Raw genomic sequence first — 24777 nt, forward strand, 5'->3', positions numbered from 1 at the left:
TGGAAACCTCTGATAGGCTAGTTGCCATCATGTGAGGTAATTTTAAGTATGGCTGTGACAGGACTTGAAGTGGACAGGTTTTTGTGGTATAAAGTAAGGCACCAAGGTATGAGAGTTTTAAAATATATATGCAAATTAGGCTTTGGAGCCCACTGGGTGTTCCCCTCTGCTGTTTGGCCCCTTCACTAGCTAGTCCCTCGCCCTCTGTGCACTGGTCACCTGTACTGTATTCCCTGCCTCTTACCTCTAATCAAGCAGCAAAGGGAAACACCCAGTGGGCTCCAAAGCTTATACTGCATATCATTTTAACCTCTGATATCTTGCCATTGGAGGGGTGGCTATTAAGTAGCATGTCCTGATTCAGGGTTAAAAACCATATACAACCATACCCTTACTTTATACCCCCAAAACAAACTGACTTGATAAAGGCTGTGGTGACAGTCGAAACATTGCATCTGTTATGAGGAAATAAATGCACATTTTTCACTTGATACTGGCGTGCTGTGGGATTTCTGCATTGTCCTAGCTGCTTGCTGCCTGTGACCTAGGCTGCGATTGGGCCCACTTTCACCCACACATTGTTGGATTTGAGGTTGTGCTGGTTCATCTTGCTGTTTTGTATCTATCCATTCCTCTATTTATTTTGTTATTACAATAAATGAATGTACTTATTACATCTTGACATCTCTTTATGATGCTTGGACGTGTATTCTTTGTTATTTCCAGAGTAGAATTTTTACCGTTACCATTGAGTACTGTATTTATCATGATGTTCTTGAAATGCAGTATACTAAAATCTCAATAGCATAGGCAGATCGTATAAAATATTGCAGCTATTAATTATAAATCATAAAGCTACATAGAAAGAAAAAAACGGGCCTTTGAAGCTGATCATAAAAGGTGTTTAATTTTAGCTTTATGGATTACATTTATGTATAATTTGCAGCCCCAAGAATTGATAATGTGCCTACCCTGCCTTTTTTGTGAAATACATTAGAATTTTTCAATATGTATGAATCACGAATAATGCAATGCACTACACCCGAAGACACGTACAAGGCAAAGAAACAAATAATTCATAACAAAGGTGCTCAGAAGTATTTTGTCAGGCATTAGGCATTGTGATTTATAAGGGAAATACAGAATGCACCTGAATAGGAAACTGAGCCAATCACTTGTATTTGTCCCATCTGATAGGAATATATCATCCTGAATAAAAGTGAATATTTTATAAGGAGTAAACCTCAGAGGATAAGAACTGATCATTGTTTCTTACCTGTTCTATCTCATTTCTGATTGCAAAAGTATTTCCATGCACATAAGGGCAAAAACAGATGTGGTACTGGAGTCACTGGTGCCTGGAAAGTTTCTAGGATTGTACATGTTGCAGTAAAAGAAATTCACCTTTACTGACTTATTCTTCAACTATTTTATTAGGCAATAATGCTGACATCCTTTATAAAGTTATGTATTTCCTTGCAGGACTGGATTATTTTGATTGTCCTCCCAAACCACTGTGAGGTAGCAGGTACCTATCTGGGGTAGCATCCCTTGAAGTCATACTCAACCCTTAAAGGGGTACTCCACTGGCCAGCATTCGGAAGTAAATGTTCCAAACACTGTTTTCGTGCTGCGGGGGTCGACCATGCCCCTCGTGAATTCACGGCCATGCCCCCTCAATGCAAGTCTATGTGCTCTGGACTAGTAGGGAGACACCTAGTGGCAGCTTTTTTAAAAACAAATAAAACATAGAAAACTACAGTTTAAAAAAAAAAAAGTACATTAGAAAGATTTTTTTTATTTACAATAAGGAGTGCAATAGCAAAAATTTGTTTTAATCCCACCAGGACCAAGGGCGTACAAGTATGCATCTTGTGACTTAAGGACCGAGGACGTACCAGTACGCCCTCTGCGTTTCCGTTCACTGCCAGTAACCGGGCGGTGAACAGAACGTATGCCTGCTGAAATCGTTCAGCAGGCATCCCGTGCCAATGTCACATTTGTGGCAATTCCGGGTCATACAGGTCTTCGGTGACCCAGAAAATAAGGGTGATCGGTGCTATCAGAGATAATCACCCTGAAGGGATAGGAGTGAGGTGGCAGGGATGCCACCCCTCTCATCCCTGCTATTTGTCAGTCAGAAATGACTGACCTATAGCAGATTGGGGGGGGTTAAAGTTTGCCCGCAGCACCTTCAGGAGGATCGCCGCCCGCAGCCGATCAGTAAGTCCCCACCGCTGCCCACCGCCGCTCACAAGACAGTTCCCCCGCTCTGCCCGGACTACCGTGGGGGGGGCAGAGCGGAGGAACTGGCTTGTGAGCAGCGGTGGGCAGCGGTGGGGACTTACTGATCGGCGGCGGGTGGCGATCCTCCTGACGGTGCTGCGGGCTGTTGAGGGAGGTGATGGAGCTGCGGGAGGTGAGTAGTTTCCTAGCAACATCTGGAGGGGCACAGTTTGCAGACCACTATACAGTGGTCTCTAAACTGTAGCCCTTCAGATTTTGCAAAATTACAACTCCCAGCATGCTCAGATAGCCTTTGCTGTCTGGGTATGCTGGGTTTTGTAGTTTTGCAACATCTGGAGGGCTACAGTTTGGAGATCACTGTGTGGTGGTCTCTAAACTGTGGCCCTCTAGATCTTGCAAAACTACAACTCCCAGCATGCCCACACAGCAAATGGCTGTCTGGGCATACTGAGAGTTGTAGTTGCATGCCTTCAGCTGTGGCATAACTAAAGCTCCTAGCATGCCCTTCGGAGATCAGTACATGCTGGGAGTTGTAGTTTTGCAACAGCTGGAGGCACACTGGTTGGAAAATACTGAGTTAGGTAACAGAATCTAACTCAAGGTTTTCCAACCAGTGTGCCTCCAGGTGTTGCAGTCTGTCAGTGCATGCTGGGAGTTGTAGTTTTGCAACAGCTGGAGGTTTCTTCTTCCCCCCATGTGAATGTACAGCGTACATTCACACGGGCAAATTTACAGTGAGTTTCCTGTTTCAAGTTTGAGTTGCTGCTAATTTTCACCGTAACTCACCGTAAACCCCCACCCATGTGAATGAGAGTTTTGCAACAGCTGGATGCACCCTGTTTGGGAATCACTGGTGTAGAATATTTTTGGTAGTGGAGGCAATTGCAATGCTTGCATCCTGGTCAACCCCTATGCAAATCCCTAACATATGCCTCAAATGCGCATGGCACTCTCTCACTTTGGAGCCCTGTCATATTTCAAGGTCACAGTTTAGGGCAACATATGGGGTATTTCCATACCCTGGGAGCAATTGCGTTATAAATTTTGGGCGTCTTTTTCTCCTTTTACCCCTTATGAAAAGGAAAAGTTGGGTTCTACACCAGTCTGTCAGTGTAAAAAGAATTATTTTTTACACTAACATGCTGGTGTTGCCCCTTACTTTTCATTTTCACAAGGTACAAGGAAAAAAGGTACAAGGAAAAAAAAGACCCCAAAATTTGTAACACAATTTCTTCTGAGTACCTGAGTACGGAAATGCCCCATATGTGGATGTTAAGTGCTCTGTGGGCGCACAACTGGGCTCAGGAGTGAGAGAGCACCATGTACATAAATTGGTGATTTGCACAGGGGTGGCTTATTTTACAGCTGTTCTGACATAAACGCAAAAAAATAGATACCCACATGTGACCCCATTTTGGAAACTACACCCCTCATGGAATATAACAAGAGGTATAGTGATCCTTAACACCCCACAGGTGTTTGATTAATTTTTGTTAAAGTTGGATGTGAAAATGAAAAAAAAAAAAAAGAATTTTCACTAAAATGCTGATGTTACCCTAAATTTTTCATTTTAGCAAGGGAAAATAGGAAAAAAGCCCCCCAAAATTTGTAACATCATTTCTTATGAGTATGGAAATACCCCATATGTGGATGTAAAGTCCTCAGCGGGCGCACTACAATGCTCATAAGAGAAGGAGCACCATTGGGCTTTTGAAGAGAGAATTTGTATGGAATTGAAGGCATGTGTGTTTACAAAGCCTCCATGGTCCTAGAACAGTGGACACCCCCAAATGTGACCCCATTTTTGGAAATTACACCCCTCACGGAATGTAAAAAGGGGTGCAGTGAGCATTTACACCCCACAGGTGTCTGACAGATATTCTGAACAGTGGTCTGTGAAAATGAAAAATAAAATCTTTCCTTTGCACAGCCCCACTGTTCCAAAGATCTGCCAAATGCCAGTGGTGTGTAAATGCTCACTGCACCTCTTATTATATTCCATGAGGGGTGTAGTTTCCAAAATGGGGGCACATGTGAGGGAGTTACACTGTTCTGGCACCATGGGGGGTTTGTAAACGCACATGGCCCCGACTTCCATTCCAATCAAATTCACTCACCAAAAACTCAGTGGCGCTTCTTCTATTCTGAGCATTGTAATTCGCCTGCAGAGCACTTTATATACACTTATGGAGTTATATCCACTTATGGTGTTACAAATTATGTGGGGCTTTTTCTCCTAATACCTCTTGTGAAAATGAAAAATTTGGGGTAACACCAGCATTTTAGTGAAAAAAATCAAATTTTTCATTTTCACATCCAACTTTAACGAAAGTTTGTCAAGCACCTGTGTTGTGTTAAGGCTCACTATACTCCTTGTTATGTGCCTTGAGGGGTATAGTTTCCCAAACAGTGTGCCATGTGGTTTTATTTTGCTGTTCTGGCACCATGGGGGCTTCCTAAATGTGAAATGCCCCCCAAAAGCCATTTCAGCAAAATTTGCTCTCCATATCCCATTGTCACTCCTTCTCTTCTGAGCCCTATAGTGCCCACAGAGCACCACAGAGCACTTCACATCCACATATGAGGTATTTCCTTACTCAAGAGAAATTGGGTTACACATTTTTGGGGGCTTTTTCTCCTTTTACCATTATTCCTGTGAAATGCCTAAAGGGTTGACATACTTTCTGAATGTCATTTGAATACTTGGAGGGTCCATTATGGGGTATTTCTAACATAAAGACCCTCAAATTCACCTCAAATTTTAAACTGGAAGAAAAAGTGCAGTCCTCAGGTGTTCACCTGGGGATATCTGTGTGTGATAATGGTGAGGTGTGGGCATAAAAAAGGAAGGGGGGGGGGGGCTGGATTGGAACAGAGTGAGGAGGGGGGGGGGGGTAAATGAGAAGGAAAAAAGAATGGGGATAGAAAAAGGATGGAGGAGAAAGGTGTTAGTGTGTGGGGAATGAGAAAATCAGGACACAGGTAAGGAGACCTCCGCCTGCGTCCCAGCTGATCGGAACATCGCGATTTTATCGCGATGTCCCGATCAGCCCGACTGAGCTGCAGGGAAGCGTTTACTTTTTGATCGCCGCATCTGAAGGGTTAACAGCACGCTGCACAACGATCGGTGCTGCACGCTGTTAGCCCAGGGTCCCGGCTATGATTAGCAGCTCGGACCGACCTGGTGTGATGCTGGGTCACGGCGTGATACCGTTTTTAACACCGGGAGCGGGCTTAGGACGTACAGGTACGTCCTAAGTCCTTAAGGGGTTAAGGTCAAACCACTTGACCTACATTCCTTTGATGTTCTATTACCTATTTGACCTTAATTGGATGTTGTCTCATCATTCAATTAACCTTAATTTTCTCTAATTAGAGCAGCTACTGTATATTTCAAAGTTTCTTTCTTTCTTTCATATGGCCCCAGGATGGCCATAGACTCCCTGCCATTCCCGCTGCAACCACTGTACTGGAATTCAGGAATTACAACTCTCATCATCCCCTACATAAAAAATAAAGGATTTTTCACATACAGAGCAGAGACATTGGAATTGCAAGAAGAGTTTTTCAGTAATTTGTCAATTAAAACCAGCTCATACTGTATAATTACAATGACATTGTCTTTCCCAATTACTTTAAATACGTACATAAATACATTATTTCCCCGGCCATCTGCCTCCTCCAATTACAATTTGAAGTATCTTTAATTTAAAAGACCTCTGTAAATTTATGGATTTTTGGTAAATTAAGGAAACTGTCAGACTTTTTTTTGCCTCCTGTATTATACATATTCCTGATGTTCCTGTCCTCGGCTCATCTCTGACCCCCACAATCATTCATGCCAGCCCATCTAAATGCCTGAAAAAATAAAATAAATGGAGATAAAAAAGTAAAGTGAAAATATATATAATATTGCTTCCGATAATTGGCGCCTGTAGTACCTGCATTAATAGATAGATCAGAACAGGTATAAGAAGTGTACGTCCTGGTTTGGCGGACTTCCGACTCCAGGACGTACATTTACGTCCTGTGTATGACCGCAAGCATGGGAACGATGCTCGCGTCATACTAGCAGCCGGGGACCCGCCGGTAATGGCCGATATCCGCGGATGTCCGCCATTAACCCCTTAGATGCCGTGATCAATACAGATCACGGCATCTGCGGCAGTGCAGTACTTTGAATAGATGATCGGATCGCCCACAGCGCTGCCACGGTGATCCAATCATCCAGCATGGTGGCCGGAGGTCCCCTCACCAGGCTCCCGGGGTCTTCTGCTCTGGTCTGAGATCAAGCAGACCAGAGCAGAAGATCACTGTTAAAGGGGGTACTCCGGTGAAAACCTTTTTCCTTTTAAATCAGCTGGTGCCAGAAAGTTAAACAGATTTGTAAATTACTTCTATTAAAAAATCTTAATCCTTCCTGTACTTATTAGCTGCTGAATACTACAGTGCTCTTCATTATAGATGTCATTATAATAATAGTAACTCTATATTTATTGTTGTCCTTAGTGGGATTTGAACCCAAGGCCCCAGCACTGCAAGGCAGCAGTGCTAACCACTGAGCCACCATGCTGCCCTTAGCATACATGTGCTATGCATGGTTGCTAAAATGGACAGAGATGTCAGCAGAGAGCACTGTGCTCGTGATGTCATCAGTGTTCCAAAAAGAAAGGAATTTCATCTGTAGCATTCAGCAGCTAATAAGTACTGGAAGGATTAAGATTTTGTAATAGAAGTAATTTACAAATATGTTTAACTTTCTGGCACCAGTTGATTTAAAAGAAAAAAGGTTTTCACCGGAGTACCCCATTTAACCCCTTAAGGACTCAGCCCATTTTGGCCTTAAGGACTCAGACAATTAAATTTTTACGTTTTCATTTTTTCCTCCTCGCCTTCTAAAAATCATAACTCTTTTATATTTTCATCCACAGACTAGTATTAGGGCTTGTTTTTTGTGTGACCAGTTGTCCTTTGTAATGACATAACTCATTATATCATAAAATGTATGGCGCAACAAAAAAACACTATTTTTGTGGGGAAATTAAAAAGAAAAACGCAATTTTGCTAATTTTGGAAGGTTTCGTTTTCACGCCGTACAATTTACGGTAAAAATGACATGTGTTCTTTATTCTGAGGGTCAATATGATTAAAATGATACCCATTATTATATACTTTTATATTACTGTTGTGCTTAAAAAAAATCACAAACTTTTTAACCAAATTAGTACGTTTATAATCTCTTTATTTTGATGACCTCTAACTTTTTTATTTTTCCGTATAAGCGGCGGTATGAGGGCTCATTTTTTGAGCCATGATCTATACTTTTTTTTGATACCACATTTGCATATAAAAAACTTTTAATACATTTTTTATAATTTTTTTTAAATAAAATGTATTAAAAAAGTAGCAATTTTGGACTTTTTTTTATTTTACGTTCACGCCGTTCACCGTACGGGATCATTAACATTTTATTTTAATAGTTCGGACATTTATGCACGCGGCGGTACCAAATATGTCTATAAACTTTTTTTTTTACGCTTTTTGGGGGTAAAATAGGAAAAAACGGACGTTTTACTTTTTTATTGGGGGAGGGGATTTTTCACTTTATTGCTAATACTGATCTGTTCTATGTATAGGACATAGAACAGATCAGTGTTATCGGCTATCTTCTGTTCTGGTCTGCTCGATCTCAGACCAGAGCAGAAGACGCCGGGAGCCGGAAGGAGGAAGGTGAGGGGACCTCCGTGCGGCGTTCTGAATGATCGGATCCCCGCAGCAGTGCTGCGGGCGATCCAATCGTTCATTTAACTCGCGCACTGCCGCAGATACCGGGATCTGTATTGCCGGCGGGTCCCTGGCTGCGATCAGCAGCCGGGATCAGCCGCGCATGACACGGGCATCGCTCCGATGCCTGCGGTTATGCACAGGACGTAAATGTACGTCCTGGTGCGTTAAGTACCACCTCACCAGGACGTACATTTACGTCCTGCGTCCTTAAGGGGTTAATACTGATCAGTGCTGTGTCCTATACATAGCACTGAACAGTATTATCAATCAAAGGATTACTATAGATAGTCCCCTATGGGGACATAAAAAGTGTAAAATAAAAGTTGAAAAATGTCAAAAACAAAAGGAAAAAAAGAGAGAAAAATCCCCTTCCTCAATAAAAATGAAAATTGTCAGTTTTCCCATTTTACCCCCAAAAAGCGTAAAATTTTTTTTATAAACATATTTGGTATCGCCACGTGCATAAATGTCCTTACTATCAAAATATAATGTTAATCATCCCGTACGGTAAATGTCGTAAACGTAAAAAATAAAAAAAGTCCAAAAGTGCAGCTTTTTTGTCACATTTTATAAAAAATTTATAAAAAATTATCTAAAAGTTTTATATATGCAAATGTGGTATCGAGAAAAAGTACAGATGACGGCGCAAAAAATGATCCCTCATACCGCCCTATATATGGAAAAATGAAAATGTTATAGGTAATCAAAATAGGGCGATTTTAGATGACTGATTTTGTACAAAAAGTTTTAGATTTTTTTTTAAGCGGTACAAAAATATAAGAGTATCTAGCCATGGGTATTATTTTAATCGTATTGACCCATAGAATAAATAACACATGTCATTTTTACCGTAAAGTGTATAGTGTGAAAACAAAAGCCTCCAAAATGTGCAAAATTGTGGTTTTCATTTAAATTTCCTCCCTTTAAAAATAGTTTTTGGGTTCGCCGTAAATTTTATGGTAAAATGAGAGGTTTCATTACAAATTACAATTGGTCATGCAAAAAACAAGCCTTTATGTGGGTCTGTAGATGGAAATATAAAGGAGTTATGGATTTTATAAGGCAAGGATTGGCCTGGTCCTTAAGGTGAAAATGGGCTTGGTCCTTAAGGGGTTAATGCAGGTTCTACAGCTCCCAACATGGAGCAGAGTGTGCTCCATGTTGGGAGCAGTAGTACCTGCAGTAAAGGAAAGATCACAGCGATTGTCACTCCTGTATAGATGTGGGCGGCCAGCCACTCTTCTCTGGTCCCCTGCACTGCCGTATATATACCTGTTATTCATATTTCCCGAAGAGAGTTGTGATTGGCTGGAACCATCTGGCCAACATGAATCTGTGATGTGATGAACTTCACATCGCAGAACATAGTGCAGGATCGCGCAGAAGAGCCCAGCAGCTCGCTTCTGTACATTATACAGGAGGATCGCAATGGGTGTCAGAAGTGACACCCGGTGCGATTTGTCCATTAGTACAGGTACTACTACCCACTTTATGGAACATTATGTTTCATTCTGGGAGTAGTAGTACTACCTCGAAAATATTAAAAATAAAGAAAAAAGTTATAAAATAAAGAAGAAAAAAGTTAAAAACACACACACACTATTTATATTTATTCGCCTCAAATTTATTTGGATCAAAAAAAAATTGTAAAATTCGGCGAATCAGCTGAAACAAATTTTTCAAAAAATGTGCTCATCTCTAGCACTGTGTGGACCATTGCTCTCCTTGTTAGATTTGGGAAGCTGTTCTCCACATGGTAGAGTACATAGGACTACCCCTGATATCGGATTACCAAGTCACATTCAGATCGCTTCTTTCATTTCGCAGAGGCCTTGTCAAAAATATAAGAAGGGATCTGATTTGGTGCAATGGGCGACTAGGCAATTTTTCCTCTGCACAGGTTTTGATAAATCTCCCCCCTACATGACTAGGTACTGGATGATGCATAATGTACTTTTTGTGACTAGACCCAGATTGAATGCAAAGGTTAGTTCTTCTGGTTATATCCAGGTCAAATTAAAAGTTTGTGTCATCTAAATTTTAGTTTTTTTCTGAGAGACAGACCATGACATACCATCTCTTCTCATATCTGTTCTCTTTTTTTGATTGTAAATTTTTTTTTGTACATTATTATGAGGGCAACCATATTGCCTGAGCTTCTTCTTTGATGGATTAACACCATTTAGAGTATTGCTTTACAACAGCCACATGGACCATAGGCAACCACTTGTGCAGAGGTCATTATGAAGGGAGGGAGAAATGGTAAACTGTGACATCTCCTACTGTTAATGGCATGATCCCATCTATATACTGCTGTCGCCTTTCATTATAAGTTTGCCGGCGATGAAAGTGAGAAGAATACTGAATATTTTCATTTCAGAAGAGGAAGTATCCGGTCAACATTAGGCTTAGTGGCTACAATCAATACTGCTGGATTTCAGAATTATTTTAAAAATATAGATTGCAAAAATTAAAAATTACATTCCTTTAAAGGGAATCCTCTGAGCAAAGTTTCTGCCTGTGGTACATAACCTCTGGTATAAATTGGTTGAATCCTACCTTGAAATACAATAGCTAGTGGTGTTCTTCTGCACTAAGTACTAAATGAAAAAAAAAAAGACTATTAAATATTGAGTGATATAGTTTTAACCCTTGTGTTAGCTGGCTGTGACATGTTTTTGTCTCTAGTACCATCTTTATAACATCTTACAACATCTTATAGCATCTGTGATACCACAGCCATAGCCAATAGCTGGGGAGTTGTATTCAGGGGCAAGGCTTGTGCAAGGATTTTTACCACCCTAGGCGAAAGGAATTTTAATGCCCCTTGACCCCACCTTTTGACACAACCCACCTTACTACTGGGGTGACACACTGTAACAAACCTCCTTCTCATGTAATCACCTTACTACTGGGGATATGGTTCTGGGGCGGGAGTTGGGGTGAATGTATGGAGGCGCGTGTGGTGTCAGGATGCTGGACGGATCCGACTGGCCTGTCTGCCTCGGAGGTGGCACTGCGCTCCTCCAGCAGGCAGAAGAATGCAGATAATTATGGTACTGGGGAAGGGAGAGCAACGGTGGTGCTGGCTGGGCAGGTGCTTCGAATAAGTGGCAGGTGCTTTGGATGCTGGCTAGCTACTAACTTTCTTGCAGAGGGCAGAGCAGCACCACCATCAAGAGAACACTCTAGGTGGCTGCCTATTTTGCCTATAGGCAGAGCAGGCCCTGTTCAGGGGCCTGAAGAAAAGTGCATAACAATATCTCAAAAAACGCAAAAAAAATAGTAAATGAATGTGCCATGTCTGTAATAAGCATAACAACTTCTTCATATATCAGTATGTTCTTTTAAATTGAAAGAGGACACCCAAACTTGCAGCTTTTATAGGCATTTTATTGCTCTTACAGGGACCCTTCTTGCCCAAGTGATTATGAGGGGTACTATATAGCGCTCTTTTCTGTAGTTGTTCTAATTTTTACTAATTTGTACTAATCTAGTTGTACAGTACTAGTTGTACTAATCTAGTTGTACAGTATTTTACTCTAGTCTATATTATTGATACTATAAAGTACTTGCCAATTCAGGACCCTACAAAGCCTAAGATGAGGTTAAATAAAGAGGTTGTTTTCCTTACCGTGTTATAAAGTTCCTCTAGCCTAGAGAGTGTGAGGAACCGATGCATGCTGACTCCATTTTCTATAAGTAATTTCACAAAGTCTACTCTGTCCAGCACCAAGGCATCTAGCATTGCTTGTTCCAGAGACCCAACCTAATGGATTCAAAATGAATAATTAAATTTATTTATGATATTGGAAATGAGCATTGAAAAAAATATTTCTCAGTTTTGATAAATCTACCATAATGCATCTCAAAACAATATACAGCATGCATGCAAATACACTGTATGAGGGTTGAATATTCCATTACTGTCAATAGGATTCCGTTGCACAGTCCACACTTTGAACTTTCAGCAGCAGAGCTTCTACTGTTGAAATTCTGTCACCCAAAAAGTTATCTTGCTCATTCTCTATGCGGAACCTGTGAGGACGGCAATGTCCGCACAGCCCTAGCACCGACTGATTCAGTTGCCGCAGGCTGTCCCTAGATTCTCAAGATTACCAAATTCTGTAGCCTTTTTACTGCCCATGGCAATACCACTGAAATGGAACATAACACACATACATTTGCAAAGCACAGATGCATGTTTTCAGATCAAGACAAGCTCCTTTACTGCAACGTGAAGCCTGTCTAAATCTGCAAAAATAAAAGTCCATGTAGTAGCACAACATCATAAACATCTAAAACTGTACCGGCCACTGTTGTCCATAAATAAAGATCTGGCTCCGAGCAATATCCACTCTGTTCCAGGCTAAAGCGAGGCTCAGCTGGTCAGGGGCAGAGGCATTGGCACCTGATTATTAGAAAGAAAATAGCAATGTTAAATCAAGTAATATGGATAAAATAATAATACACTCAGGATGAGAACATCAGGTATGTAAAAGCTTGTCAACTGGCTTCCCACAACCAGCATGTCCCTGTCATCCATCACCTACAGCAATGGAGGACTTAGTTACTTGAAGGATGATCTTCTCAAACACCCTTAGTGTAGGGTCACATGTGCCGTATTTTGTTGCCTATTTGCTGCTGCATATTTTCTTACCCATTGAAGTTGATGGGTAACAAAAAATGCAGCTGATTTTGACTTCAATGGGTAGTGTAATAAACAGCAGCAATTATGCAGCAAAATACGACACATGTCACCCTACCCTTAAAGAGCAAGAGCAAAGCAACCTGGCAAGGCCTCTAGCACTGCTGCAATCTACTGCTTATATCTGAAATTGTCCTATTTATCCCACAGGACATCTTCACCAAGTGTGGGACAGTGACAAAGCAATAGTGATACAGGAAGCCAATAGTGGCCTAAGGGTGCACACAGTCTTACAGCAGTTTGGAGGCAAAGAGTTTTGAAATGTAACTGAATAGTAGGTGGTATGTAGTAATATCATATTACTGTGAAAAGTTCTGCAAATAAAAACATTCAGCAATATCTAATATACACTACTTTGTGTTTCTATTCTTAAACATTGGGAGTATCTCTGCTTTCTATGATTAAAGGGATGGTCCTGTGAAATCCTCTATCCACAGGACAGGGGATAAGTGTCTGATCACTGGGAGGTACAACCGTGAGACCCCCTGCGATCTCCTGCATGGGACCCGGATCTCTGAGAGAAGAGTGTGCTGCAGATGGCACATGCTCCATTCATTCTCTATGAGAGCGCCAAAGAGACCTCAGTGCTGTACTCGGACATCTCCTGCACTCTCATAGAAATGAATTGAGCTCATGCTTTTTGCAGCATGCTTTCCCGTTATGAGATCATGGTGGGTCCCAGTGGTCTTATCCCCCAGTGATCGAACACTTATCCAATGTATATGGGATAAATAGTTTTTCACCATCCATCCTATAAATATTTTTAAACCTTGTTAAACATTCAGAAATTAAAAGCTCCCAGAAGGGTAGGAACCATTTGTTACTTTGTTCTCTTATCACTGTACCTTCTACCAGTATCCTCTATCTGGAAGTACAATTTATTTAAATGTTATGATATTACCCACATACAAAGGTTCATATGTGTGGCGACTACTAACTGTGTGCAGGGTGTATAGATCAGTTCATGACGCCAGGGCACTGTCAACCTACATGGTTTGAAGTTGAGATAGCTTCTCCTGGGCCAAGCGCTGGGACAATGAAGACACCGATGCAAGGTTACGGATACTATCTTTACTGAGGCAGTGATTGTTAAATCCATCACAGTACAGACATAAGTGCGCAATGATGTGCAGAATGAACCTGGGGAGCCTATCTTCTTGCTGGGACTTGCATTAGCTGAGACTGCAGAGATAAATGACAGCCCAAGCTGAATTAAGAGACTTTGTGCTGACTGACTGATGAAAATGTTTCCCCCCCCCCCCCCCCCCCCCGGAATTGTATGTGAGTGAGGGGGTGTCCTGAGACTGGCATGGCTGCAGATTTTGGATTTCTCCTCCTTAGGCCTCCTTTGACTTCTCCTCACAACACACACTGACTGTACTTCAGGTTACACTGAGCTCTGCACTCAGACTGACTTAGACAGTGACTGAGACTAAAACTGAACAGCTCCTCCCCCCCCCCCCCCCCTACAGGTGGAGCTCCCTATGGGGCATCAGGGTCACCTGGGTCACTCTGCAACAATCCCTTTAAATGACAGTAACATAATTTATCACAACACAGCGCTTTACAACAAAATACAAGATGGATGGTGTTTCCAGCACAGTCAGTAGCAGCAAGGATGCCTGAGGCAATCTTCAGCCCACAGGACAACATCATGTGCTGGGACTCACATATGCACACTGCAAACTTCTATATCCACCATGTTAAGGAACAGTACAACTTGAATCCACCAGCCAGTTAGGTGCATGAAGCTTTACTTCTGTAATTCCTGGTTATGGGCCATGCGGCTACCCTTTACTTTGGCAGTAATGTTGCAAAATTTTTACGTATTTATTACATACATTTACATATGAGCACTAATATATGTATTTGCCTGCATTGCTTTTGATGAAGATATAGAAATAAGTTTAAAAACTGGATCAATTGCTCGTAGGATTAGAAATTCTGGAGACAGCGGTGCATGTTATTGCCAGGGGATTTCCTGGGTTCCCTCTGTAATCGTTCACGGCCCACGATTACCATATCTATTTCAAGTACCTTGGATCTTACAGTCATTGCTAAGTGTTTTCTTGCTTTATTACAGTCAAGCTGTCATGGCTGGGAGCTCAAATCCATCTGTTATTACAGACTTACTGTGCTATGTATCCAAAAGTGCTACATTTCGAAGGATACAAAAAATTATCAAAAACTATATCCCATCACAAATAAAATACGGTAACAAAAAGACATTTTCTGCTTGCCTGGAGACATAGAACACAATAAGAAATGCTCAGCACAGATGGGGTTTGGGCTGTTGACTCCAAATGCTTTGTTCTATGAGTATTTTAAAAGTAATTAAATATATTTAGTTATTTCATTATTCATAAAAAGAAGATAATCCAGCCCACACCATGGCAACGTGGGACTTGCTGCTAGATATCTACAGGATACTGACCATTTCTCGGAGCAACAATTGCTTTAATATAATACATGGATGGTGTTGCTACACTTAGGCAGGTCTATTTGCTGAGGATCGAATCTGCCACAATCATCACTCCTTGCAGCCCCAATCAAATAAGTATGTGCCCAATCAAATAAGTATGAGCATTACCAGATCCATTTTGCCAAAAATGGCCATAGCTTGATACCACAACCTAATTGCCGTCTGGTCAGGAACTGAAGCTGAGACTTTGATTTTCAGTACTAACGTAACAAAATGTATAGATTTGCGACCCAGGGATACAACTTGGAGCATACTGGTCCTAGATAAAGAAAAGTACCAAAGTGGCCTTTGAACTATTGGACTACACGATAAAAACAACCAGGCCCTGCAGAACGAATAGTGTAGCAAAGGGTAGATTCCATTACTGCGCGAAGTGCTACTGCCATCCCATCCTCTGCTCTTTACTTGGGCACTGGAAAAAATGCACAATTAGAACCTATTTAACTGTTGCCTTTAACCACTAAAACATTTACATGGACAGAAGTGACTCCTCTCCTTTCTCCAATAAATGCTTAGCAAGAGCATGACTTGCCCATGGCAGCAGAAAATGCACCCTTAAATCCCCCATTCACCCACCTGAGGTTTAAGAGGGAAAATCAAAGAACATTTGCATAGCTAATTCTGAAATATCTTAGGGTGGCATATGTCACTACTTTTGCTCATCCACCCCATCGGTAACCTAAAATGCTCCAGTGCTAACATGGCATTGCAAAACATACCATCACCCTCCTGTATTGATAATGAAGCTGGGAATATAACAGAAAGAGAGCCTGAAGAAGAATAGACCCTACAGTCTTTGAAATAATACAAGACAGAAGAGTTTTAGTTACATAGTTACATAGTTAGTATGGTTGAAAAAAGACATACGTCCATCAAGTCCAACCAGGTCCATCAAGTCCAACCATTACATAACATGTTTGGAAAATCATATAAACAGGAGATTCAGTCTATTAGTGTGGCCAATACGGTGTCTTTGTGCAGGGTGTATAGATCAGTTTGTGATGCCAAGGCACGGCTGCCATCAGAAATTTTGGGGCCCCTTACACAGCTTCTAGTCTGCCCCCCCCTCCCCCTCCAGGCTTAGAAACAAAAAATAATGTCGCCACTCCATATTAGTTCTGCTGTGACTAAATAATACCACCATACTATAAGGAAATAAAAGCCACTATACCAGTGCCACTAATAACACCACAATACAAGGGACATATAATTCTGCCACACCATGACCACTATATAGGAGTAGATTTGAGCTGTACACAGGTGCTGCAGACCATATAGGTCTTTATAGTTACATAGTCACAGGGGCGTCTTCTCTGATCAGAGTCGTCCACTTTTCTTTTTCTTCTCCCTCTGTCCTGGGTCATCATGAAGATTTCTCCCGATCACAACTCGTCTTCACCGAATCTGCCAGACAAACATTTTAGGCTTCTTGCTACAGAAAAATCCTCAACTCTGTAAAAACCCCCTATATGTATTATACTGCCACTTATAGTATAAGATCCCTCTGTGCAGCTGTTTAGTATTAGGCCCCAACATTGTACCTATAGATATTAGCGGGCCCAAACATTGCCCCCATAGGTTATTATGCCCAAAACATTACTCCCATAGTATATTATGCCCCTCACATTGCCCCGCAGTAAATTATGCCCCTCATTTTTCCCCATTGTATAATACCCCCTCATATTGCCCCAATTGTATATTATCACTCTCATTTTGTCCCCATTGTATATTATGCTGTTCATATTACTCCCCTTTCTATATTACCCCCTCATATTGCTCCCCTTTCTATATTATCCTCATATTGCTCCCCTTTCTATATTATCCTCATATTGCTCCCCTTTTTATATTAGCCTCCCCCTATTGCTCCCCTTTTTATATTTTCCACCTCATATTGCCCCCATCATATATTAGCCCCTCATAGTGCCCACTTTTGTATAATATCCCCCTCACATTGCCCCCCATCGTATATTATGCCCCTCAAAGCATTAAAAAAAATCACTCACCGCTCCTTCATTCCCCTGCAGCTGCTGTCGCTCCTCTCTCTCTGCTTCCTGTGCGGACAGCCTCTTGCTAAGCAGCTGCCACACAGGAAGCCCGGGCTGGAGTGACAGGATGAAGCTGCTGGCTCCTTCCTGCACTCCAGCCTCCGGTGTATATTGAATGCTGTGTGTTTCTTAAAGGCCGTGTGAACTGTGCTTTTTCTTTTTTTTAAAGTGCAATTTTTTTCAGCATTAGGTAAGCAGTAGTTCCCCCACATTAGGTAGCATAGTTTCCCCACATTAGGTAGCATCGTTTCCCCACATTAGGTAGCGTAGCATAGATTCCCCACATTAAGTAGCGTAGCATATATTCCCAAGATTAGGTAGCGTAGCATAGATTCCCCACATTAGGTAGCATCGTTTCCCCACATTAGGTAGCGTAGCATAGATTCCTCACATTAAGTAGCATAGCATATATTCCCCAGATTAGGTAGCGTAGCATAGATTCCCCACATTAGGTAGTGTAGCATTGATTCCCCACATTAGGTAGTGTATCATAGATTCCCCACATTTAGCATAGTGTGGTGGCCCAGTACGGGTGATGTTGCCCCGTACCCTTGCTGTCCTGTCAGGCAGCCTCCTTGAGTGTCCCCAGGGCCCCTTGCACCTGTTTCCTCCATGTACATATGTTCTGCAGTGCATTGTATTATAAAATGTGTTGTATCTTTAAGAGTTACGTAATGTGATTGTTACCCAGGAGGTACCAGTGACCAGGTGATCCCAAGAGTGACCTATGGGCTCCCTGCTAGTCTCCCCCATATAAGCCCTGGGTGGAGCTAGCTTCTCTCTCTTTTTGAGCTCTGCTCTTGCTTCCTCCTGAGGTCCAGTGCAGTCATGCCTAGTGTGTGTGTCCAGAGTATAGGAGGCCTCAAAGTCAAGTCCTGCAGCCACCATCAATTCAAGTAAGCTAAAGTCACAGCTTTATGAGTCAAGTCAGTCCCTGTCATCTGTCAAGTCAGCGTGGTCTGCATTCAATTGTCCAGTCCTACTACAAGTCCCAGCAAGCCCTTAAGGTCTCTGCATCACTGGTCACCTCCTTGGGCCCAGGCTGAACTGTATAGACTTTACCAACTGTATACCCTCAGTAAAGCTACCGTTGTCCGTAACTTGGCATTGGAGTCTTTATTGCCCCTGTTCCTAGCCCAGGATCCAGCGATACCTTCGGGTTGTTTTAGGCTAAACCACGTCCTGGCGTCATGAATACAAGGGGTTTGTCACGATGCCCGCTGGCAGGTAGTGGATCCTCTGTGCCAGAGAGGGATTGGCGTGGACCGTGCTAGTGGATCGGTTCTAAGTCACTACTGGTTTTCACCAGAGCCCGCCGCAAAGCGGGATGGTCTTGCTGCGGCGGTAGTGACCAGGTCGTATCCACTAGCAACGGCTCAACCTCTCTGGCTGCTGAAGATAGGCGCGGTACAAGGGAGTAGACAGAAGCAAGGTCGGACGTAGCAGAAGGTCGGGGCAGGCAGCAAGGATCGTAGTCAGGGGCAACGGCAGGAGGTCTGGAACACAGGCTAGGAACACACAAGGAAACGCTTTCACTGGCACGATGGCAACAAGATCCGGCAAGGAAGTGCACAGGTGATCACACTAATTGGAACCACTGCGCCAATCAGCGGCGCAGTGGCCCTTTAAATCGCAAAGACCCGGCGCGCGCGCGCCCTAGGGAGCGGGGCCGCGCGCGCCGGGACAGGACCGACGGAGAGCGAGTCAGGTACGGGAGCCGGGGTGCGCATCGCGAGCGGGCGCTACCCGCATCGCGAATCGCATCCCGGCTGGAGGCGGTATCGCAGCGCCCCCAGTGGATCTGGAGCTGCAGTGAGGAGAGTGTAGCGAGCGCTCCGGGGAGGAGCGGGGACCCGGAGCGCTCGGCGTAACAGTACCCCCCCCCTTGGGTCTCCCCCTCTTCTTAGAGCCTGAGAACCTGAGGAGCAGACTTTTGTCTAGGATATTGTCCTCAGGTTCCCAGGATCTCTCTTCTGGACCACAACCCTCCCAATCCACTAAAAAAAAGGTTTTCCCTCTCACCTTTTTGGATGCCAGAATCTCTTTGACGGAGAAGATGTCCGAGGAGCCGGAAACAGGAGTGGGAGGAACAGATTTGGGAGAGAAACGGTTGATGATAAGTGGTTTAAGAAGAGAAACGTGAAAGGCATTAGGAATACGAAGAGAAGGAGGAAGAAGAAGTTTGTAAGAGACAGGATTAATCTGGCACAAAATTTTGAAAGGACCAAGATAGCGTGGTCCCAACTTGTAGCTAGGGACACGGAAGCGGACATATTTAGCGGAGAGCCATACCTTGTCTCCAGGGGAAAAAATGGGAGGAGCTCTTCTTTTCTTATCCGCGAACTTCTTCATGCGTGATGAAGCCTGTAAGAGAGAATTTTGGGTCTCTCTCCATATGATGGAAAGATCACGAGAAATTTCATCCACAGCGGGCAGACCAGAGGGCAAGGGGGTAGGGAGGGGGGGAAGAGGGTGACGGCCGTACACCACGAAAAATGGGGATTTGGAGGAAGATTCAGAGACTCTGAAGTTATACGAGAATTCGGCCCATGGTAGAAGATCTGCCCAGTCATCCTGGCGGGAGGAAACAAAATGTCGTAAATAATCACCCAAGACCTGGTTAATTCTTTCTACTTGTCCATTGGATTGAGGATGATATGCAGAAGAAAAATTTAATTTAATCTTGAGTTGTTTACAGAGAGCCCTCCAGAATTTAGACACGAATTGGACGCCTCTATCCGAGACGATCTGCGTAGGCAACCCGTGAAGACGAAAAATGTGTACAAAAAATTGTTTAGCCAACTGAGGCGCTGAAGGAAGACCAGGAAGAGGGATGAAATGTGCCATTTTGGAGAATCGATCAACGACCACCCAAATAACAGTGTTGCCACGGGAAGGGGGTAAGTCAGTAATAAAATCCATACCAATCAGAGACCAAGGCTGTTCGGGGACAGGCAGAGGATGAAGAAAACCAGCGGGCTTCTGGCGAGGAGTCTTATCCCGGGCACAGATAGTGCAGGCTCGCACAAAGTCCACAACATCCGTCTCCAGAGTCGGCCACCAATAGAAGCGAGAGATGAGTTGCACAGATTTCTTGATGCCCGCATGACCTGCGAGATGAGAGGAGTGACCCCATTTGAGGATTCCGAGGCGTTGGCGTGGAGAAACAAAGGTCTTTCCTGGAGGAGTTTGCCTGATGGAGGCTGGAGAAGTGGAAATCAGGCAGTCAGGAGGAATGATGTGTTGCGGAGAGAGTTCAACTTCAGAAGCATCCGAGGAACGAGAGAGAGCATCGGCCTTATGTTCTTATCGGCAGGCCGAAAGTGAATTTCAAAATTAAATCGGGCAAAGAACAGAGACCACCTGGCCTGGCGAGGATTCAGCCGTTGGGCAGACTGGAGGTAGGAGAGGTTCTTGTGATCGGTGTAAATAATAACTGGAAATCTTGATCCCTCCAGCAGATGCCTCCATTCCTCAAGTGCTAATTTAATGGCTAGAAGCTCTCGATCCCCGATGGAGTAGTTCCTCTCCGCCGGAGAGAAGGTCCTAGAAAAAAAACCACAAGTAACAGCATGCCCGGAAGAATTTTTTTGTAGAAGGACAGCTCCAGCTCCCACTGAGGAGGCATCAACCTCCAATAGGAAGGGTTTAGATGGGTCAGGTCTGGAGAGCACGGGAGCCGAAGAAAAGGCAGACTTGAGCCGTTTAAAGGCGTCTTCCGCTTGAGGAGGCCAAGACTTGGGATCGGCATTTTTTTTGGTTAAAGCCACGATAGGAGCCACAACGGTAGAAAAATGTGGAATAAATTGCCTGTAATAATTGGCGAACCCCAAAAAACGTTGGATAGCACGGAGTCCGGAGGGGCGTGGCCAATCTAAGACGGCAGAGAGTTTGTCTGGATCCATTTGTAGTCCCTGGCCAGAGACCAAGTATCCTAGGAAAGGAAGAGATTGGCATTCAAACAGACATTTCTCTATTTTGGCATAGAGTTGATTGTCACGAAGTCTCTGAAGAACCATACGGACATGCTGGCGGTGTTCTTCTAGATTGGCAGAAAAAATCAGGATATCGTCCAGATATACAACAACACAGGAGTATAAAAGATCACGAAAAATTTCATTAACAAAGTCTTGGAAGACGGCAGGGGCGTTGCACAGGCCAAAGGGCATGACCAGATACTCAAAGTGTCCATCTCTGGTGTTAAATGCCGTTTTCCATTCATCCCCCTCTCTGATGCGGATGAGATTATAAGCACCTCTTAAGTCCAGTTTGGTAAAGATGTGGGCACCTTGGAGGCGATCAAAGAGTTCAGAGATGAGGGGTAGGGGGTAGCGGTTCTTAACCGTGATTTTATTAAGACCGCGGTAGTCAATGCAAGGACGTAGAGAGCCATCTTTTTTGGACACAAAGAAAAATCCGGCTCCGGCAGGAGAGGAGGATTTACGGATAAAGCCCTTTTTTAAATTTTCCTGGACGTATTCAGACATGGCAAGAGTCTCTGGGGCGGACAGAGGATAAATTCTGCCCCGGGGTGGAGTAGTGCCCGGGAGGAGGTCGATAGGACAATCATAAGGCCTGTGAGGAGGTAGAGTCTCAGCTTGTTTTTTGCAAAAAACATCCGCAAAGTCCATATAGGCCTTAGGGAGACCGGTTACAGGAGGAACCACAGAGTCACGGCAAGGGTTACTGGGAACCGGTTTTAGGCAGTCCTTGGAACAAGAGGGCCCCCAACTCTTGATCTCCCCAGTGGACCAATCCAGGGTTGGGGAATGAAGTTGAAGCCAGGGAAGTCCAAGGAGAATTTCAGAAGTGCAATTGGGGAGGACCAAAAGTTCAATCTTCTCGTGATGAGATCCGATGCACATTAGAAGGGGCTCCGTGCGGAAACGTATGGTACAGTCCAATCTTTCATTGTTTACACAATTGATGTAGAGGGGTCTGGCGAGACTGGTCACCGGGATGTTGAACCTGTTGACGAGAGAGGCCAAAATAAAATTTCCTGCAGATCCGGAGTCCAAGAAGGCCATAGTAGAGAAGGAGAAGGCAGAGACAGATATCCGCACAGGCACAGTAAGACGTGGAGAAGCAGAGTAGACATCAAGGACTGTCTCACCTTTGTGCGGAGTCAGCGTACGTCTTTCCAGGCGAGGAGGACGGATAGGACAATCCTTCAGGAAGTGTTCGGTACTAGCACAGTACAGGCAGAGATTCTCCATGCGGCGTCGTGTCCTCTCTTGAGGTGTCAGGCGAGACCGGTCGACCTGCATAGCCTCCACGGCGGGAGGCACAGGAACAGATTGCAGGGGACCAGAGGAGAGAGGAGCCGGGGAGAAGAAACGCCTCGTGCGAACAGAGTCCAAATCCTGGCGGAGCTCCTGACGCCTTTCGGAAAAACGCATGTCAATGCGAGTGGCTAGGTGAATGAGTTCATGTAGATTAGCAGGGATTTCTCGTGCGGCCAGAACATCTTTAATGTTGCTGGATAGGCCTTTTTTAAAGGTCGCGCAGAGGGCCTCATTATTCCAGGATAATTCTGAAGCAAGAGTACGGAATTGTACGGCATACTCGCCAACGGAAGAATTACCCTGGACCAGGTTCAACAGGGCAGTCTCAGCAGAAGAGGCTCGGGCAGGTTCCTCAAAGACACTTCGAATTTCCGAGAAGAAGGAGTGTACAGAGGCAGTGACGGGGTCATTGCGGTCCCAGAGCGGTGTGGCCCAAGACAGGGCTTTTCCAGACAGAAGGCTGACTACGAAAGCCACCTTAGACCTTTCAGTGGGAAACTGGTCCGACATCATCTCCAAGTGCAGGGAACATTGGGAAAGAAAGCCACGGCAAAACTTAGAGTCCCCATCAAATTTATCCGGCAAGGATAGTCGTAGACCAGAAGCGGCCACTCGCTGCGGAGGAGGTGCAGGAGCTGGCGGAGGAGATGATTGCTGAAGCTGTGGTAGTAACTGCTGTAGCATAACGGTCAGTTGAGACAGCTGTTGGCCTTGTTGCGCTATCTGTTGTGACTGCTGGGCGACCACCGTGGTGAGGTCAGCGACAACTGGCAGAGGAACTTCAGCGGGATCCATGGCCGGATCTACTGTCACGATGCCGGCTGGCAGGTAGTGGATCCTCTGTGCCAGAGAGGGATTGGCGTGGACCGTGCTAGTGGATCGGTTCTAAGTCACTACTGGTTTTCACCAGAGCCCGCCGCAAAGCGGGATGGTCTTGCTGCGGCGGTAGTGACCAGGTCGTATCCACTAGCAACGGCTCAACCTCTCTGGCTGCTGAAGATAGGCGCGGTACAAGGGAGTAGACAGAAGCAAGGTCGGACGTAGCAGAAGGTCGGGGCAGGCAGCAAGGATAGTAGTCAGGGGCAACGGCAGGAGGTCTGGAACACAGGCTAGGAACACACAAGGAAACGCTTTCACTGGCACGATGGCAACAAGATCCGGCAAGGAAGTGCACAGGTGATCACACTAATTGGAACCACTGCGCCAATCAGCGGCGCAGTGGCCCTTTAAATCGCAAAGACCCGGCGCGCGCGCGCCCTAGGGAGCGGGGCCGCGCGCGCCGGGACAGGACCGACGGAGAGCGAGTCAGGTACGGGAGCCGGGGTGCGCATCGCGAGCGGGCGCTACCCGCATCGCGAATCGCATCCCGGCTGGAGGCGGTATCGCAGCGCCCCGGGTCAGTGGATCTGACCGGAGCGCTGCAGTGAGGAGAGTGTAGCGAGCGCTCCGGGGAGGAGCGGGGACCCGGAGCGCTCGGCGTAACAGGGTTTATGCCATCTGCCCCTAGGGTAACAACATCTCATCACACCCCGCTACCACAATAGCATATATTCCCCACATTAGGTAGCGTGGCATAGATTCCCCACATTAGGTAGCGTAGCATAGCCCCCACCCCAACAAACACACACACACACACACACACTTTCTCACACACACACACACTCTCACACACACACTCTCACTCACACACTCTTAACTGGCCTGCGCTACTTACATCTGCCTGTGAGGACTTTCTGGCAGAGATGCGTGCTATAAGTGACATCATCGCATGCGCCGCTCAGGACATCAGGTGTCCCGACGCTTGCGATGACATCACTCACCGCGCGCACCTCCACCAGGAAGTCCCTGCAGGCAGATGTAAGTAGCAGTTCAGTGATGGGGCAAGACTGGTTGCCCCGTCATATGTGCACCGGGTCCCATGGTAGGGCTGGCCCAGCATGTGAGGGCAGACTTCCTCACATGCTTGGCCCCTGTTCAGCTGAGCTGGCTGCACAGGTGATATGTCTTCCCCATATGTCTGCGGCCGTGCCTGCGCGAGGAAGTAGTACCTCCCACCGGCCACTGCAAATTTAAAGAGGCAGCGGCCACGGGCCCAGGAGGTATGTGCGGCATGTGTTCTGTGGGAAAAGAAATTACGAATATTCATAATTGCGAATATATAGTGCTATATTCGCCATTTTCGGGAATATGCGAAATTGACAATAAATATTTGAATTGCGGATA

At 44.7% G+C, this 24777-nt stretch overlaps 1 protein-coding gene across 11 annotated transcripts in view; it reads right to left on the reverse strand.

Moving 5' to 3' along the window:
* The window catches only part of TRPM3 (transient receptor potential cation channel subfamily M member 3), a 714607-nt gene that overhangs the window by 174057 nt on the left and 515773 nt on the right, over nt 1-24777 (reverse strand). For all 11 annotated transcript variants that reach the window (XM_056523079.1, XM_056523077.1, XM_056523078.1 and 8 more), the window contains 2 exons: nt 12345-12445; nt 11669-11803 (listed from right to left, as the gene is read on the reverse strand). In XM_056523079.1, the coding sequence (XP_056379054.1) occupies nt 11669-11803; nt 12345-12445 (236 nt within the window). The remainder of the gene's footprint in view (nt 1-11668; nt 11804-12344; nt 12446-24777) is intronic.

The sequence above is a fragment of the Hyla sarda genome, chromosome 1, assembly GCF_029499605.1.
Source record: "Hyla sarda isolate aHylSar1 chromosome 1, aHylSar1.hap1, whole genome shotgun sequence".
NCBI classification, from domain to species: domain Eukaryota; kingdom Metazoa; phylum Chordata; class Amphibia; order Anura; family Hylidae; genus Hyla; species Hyla sarda.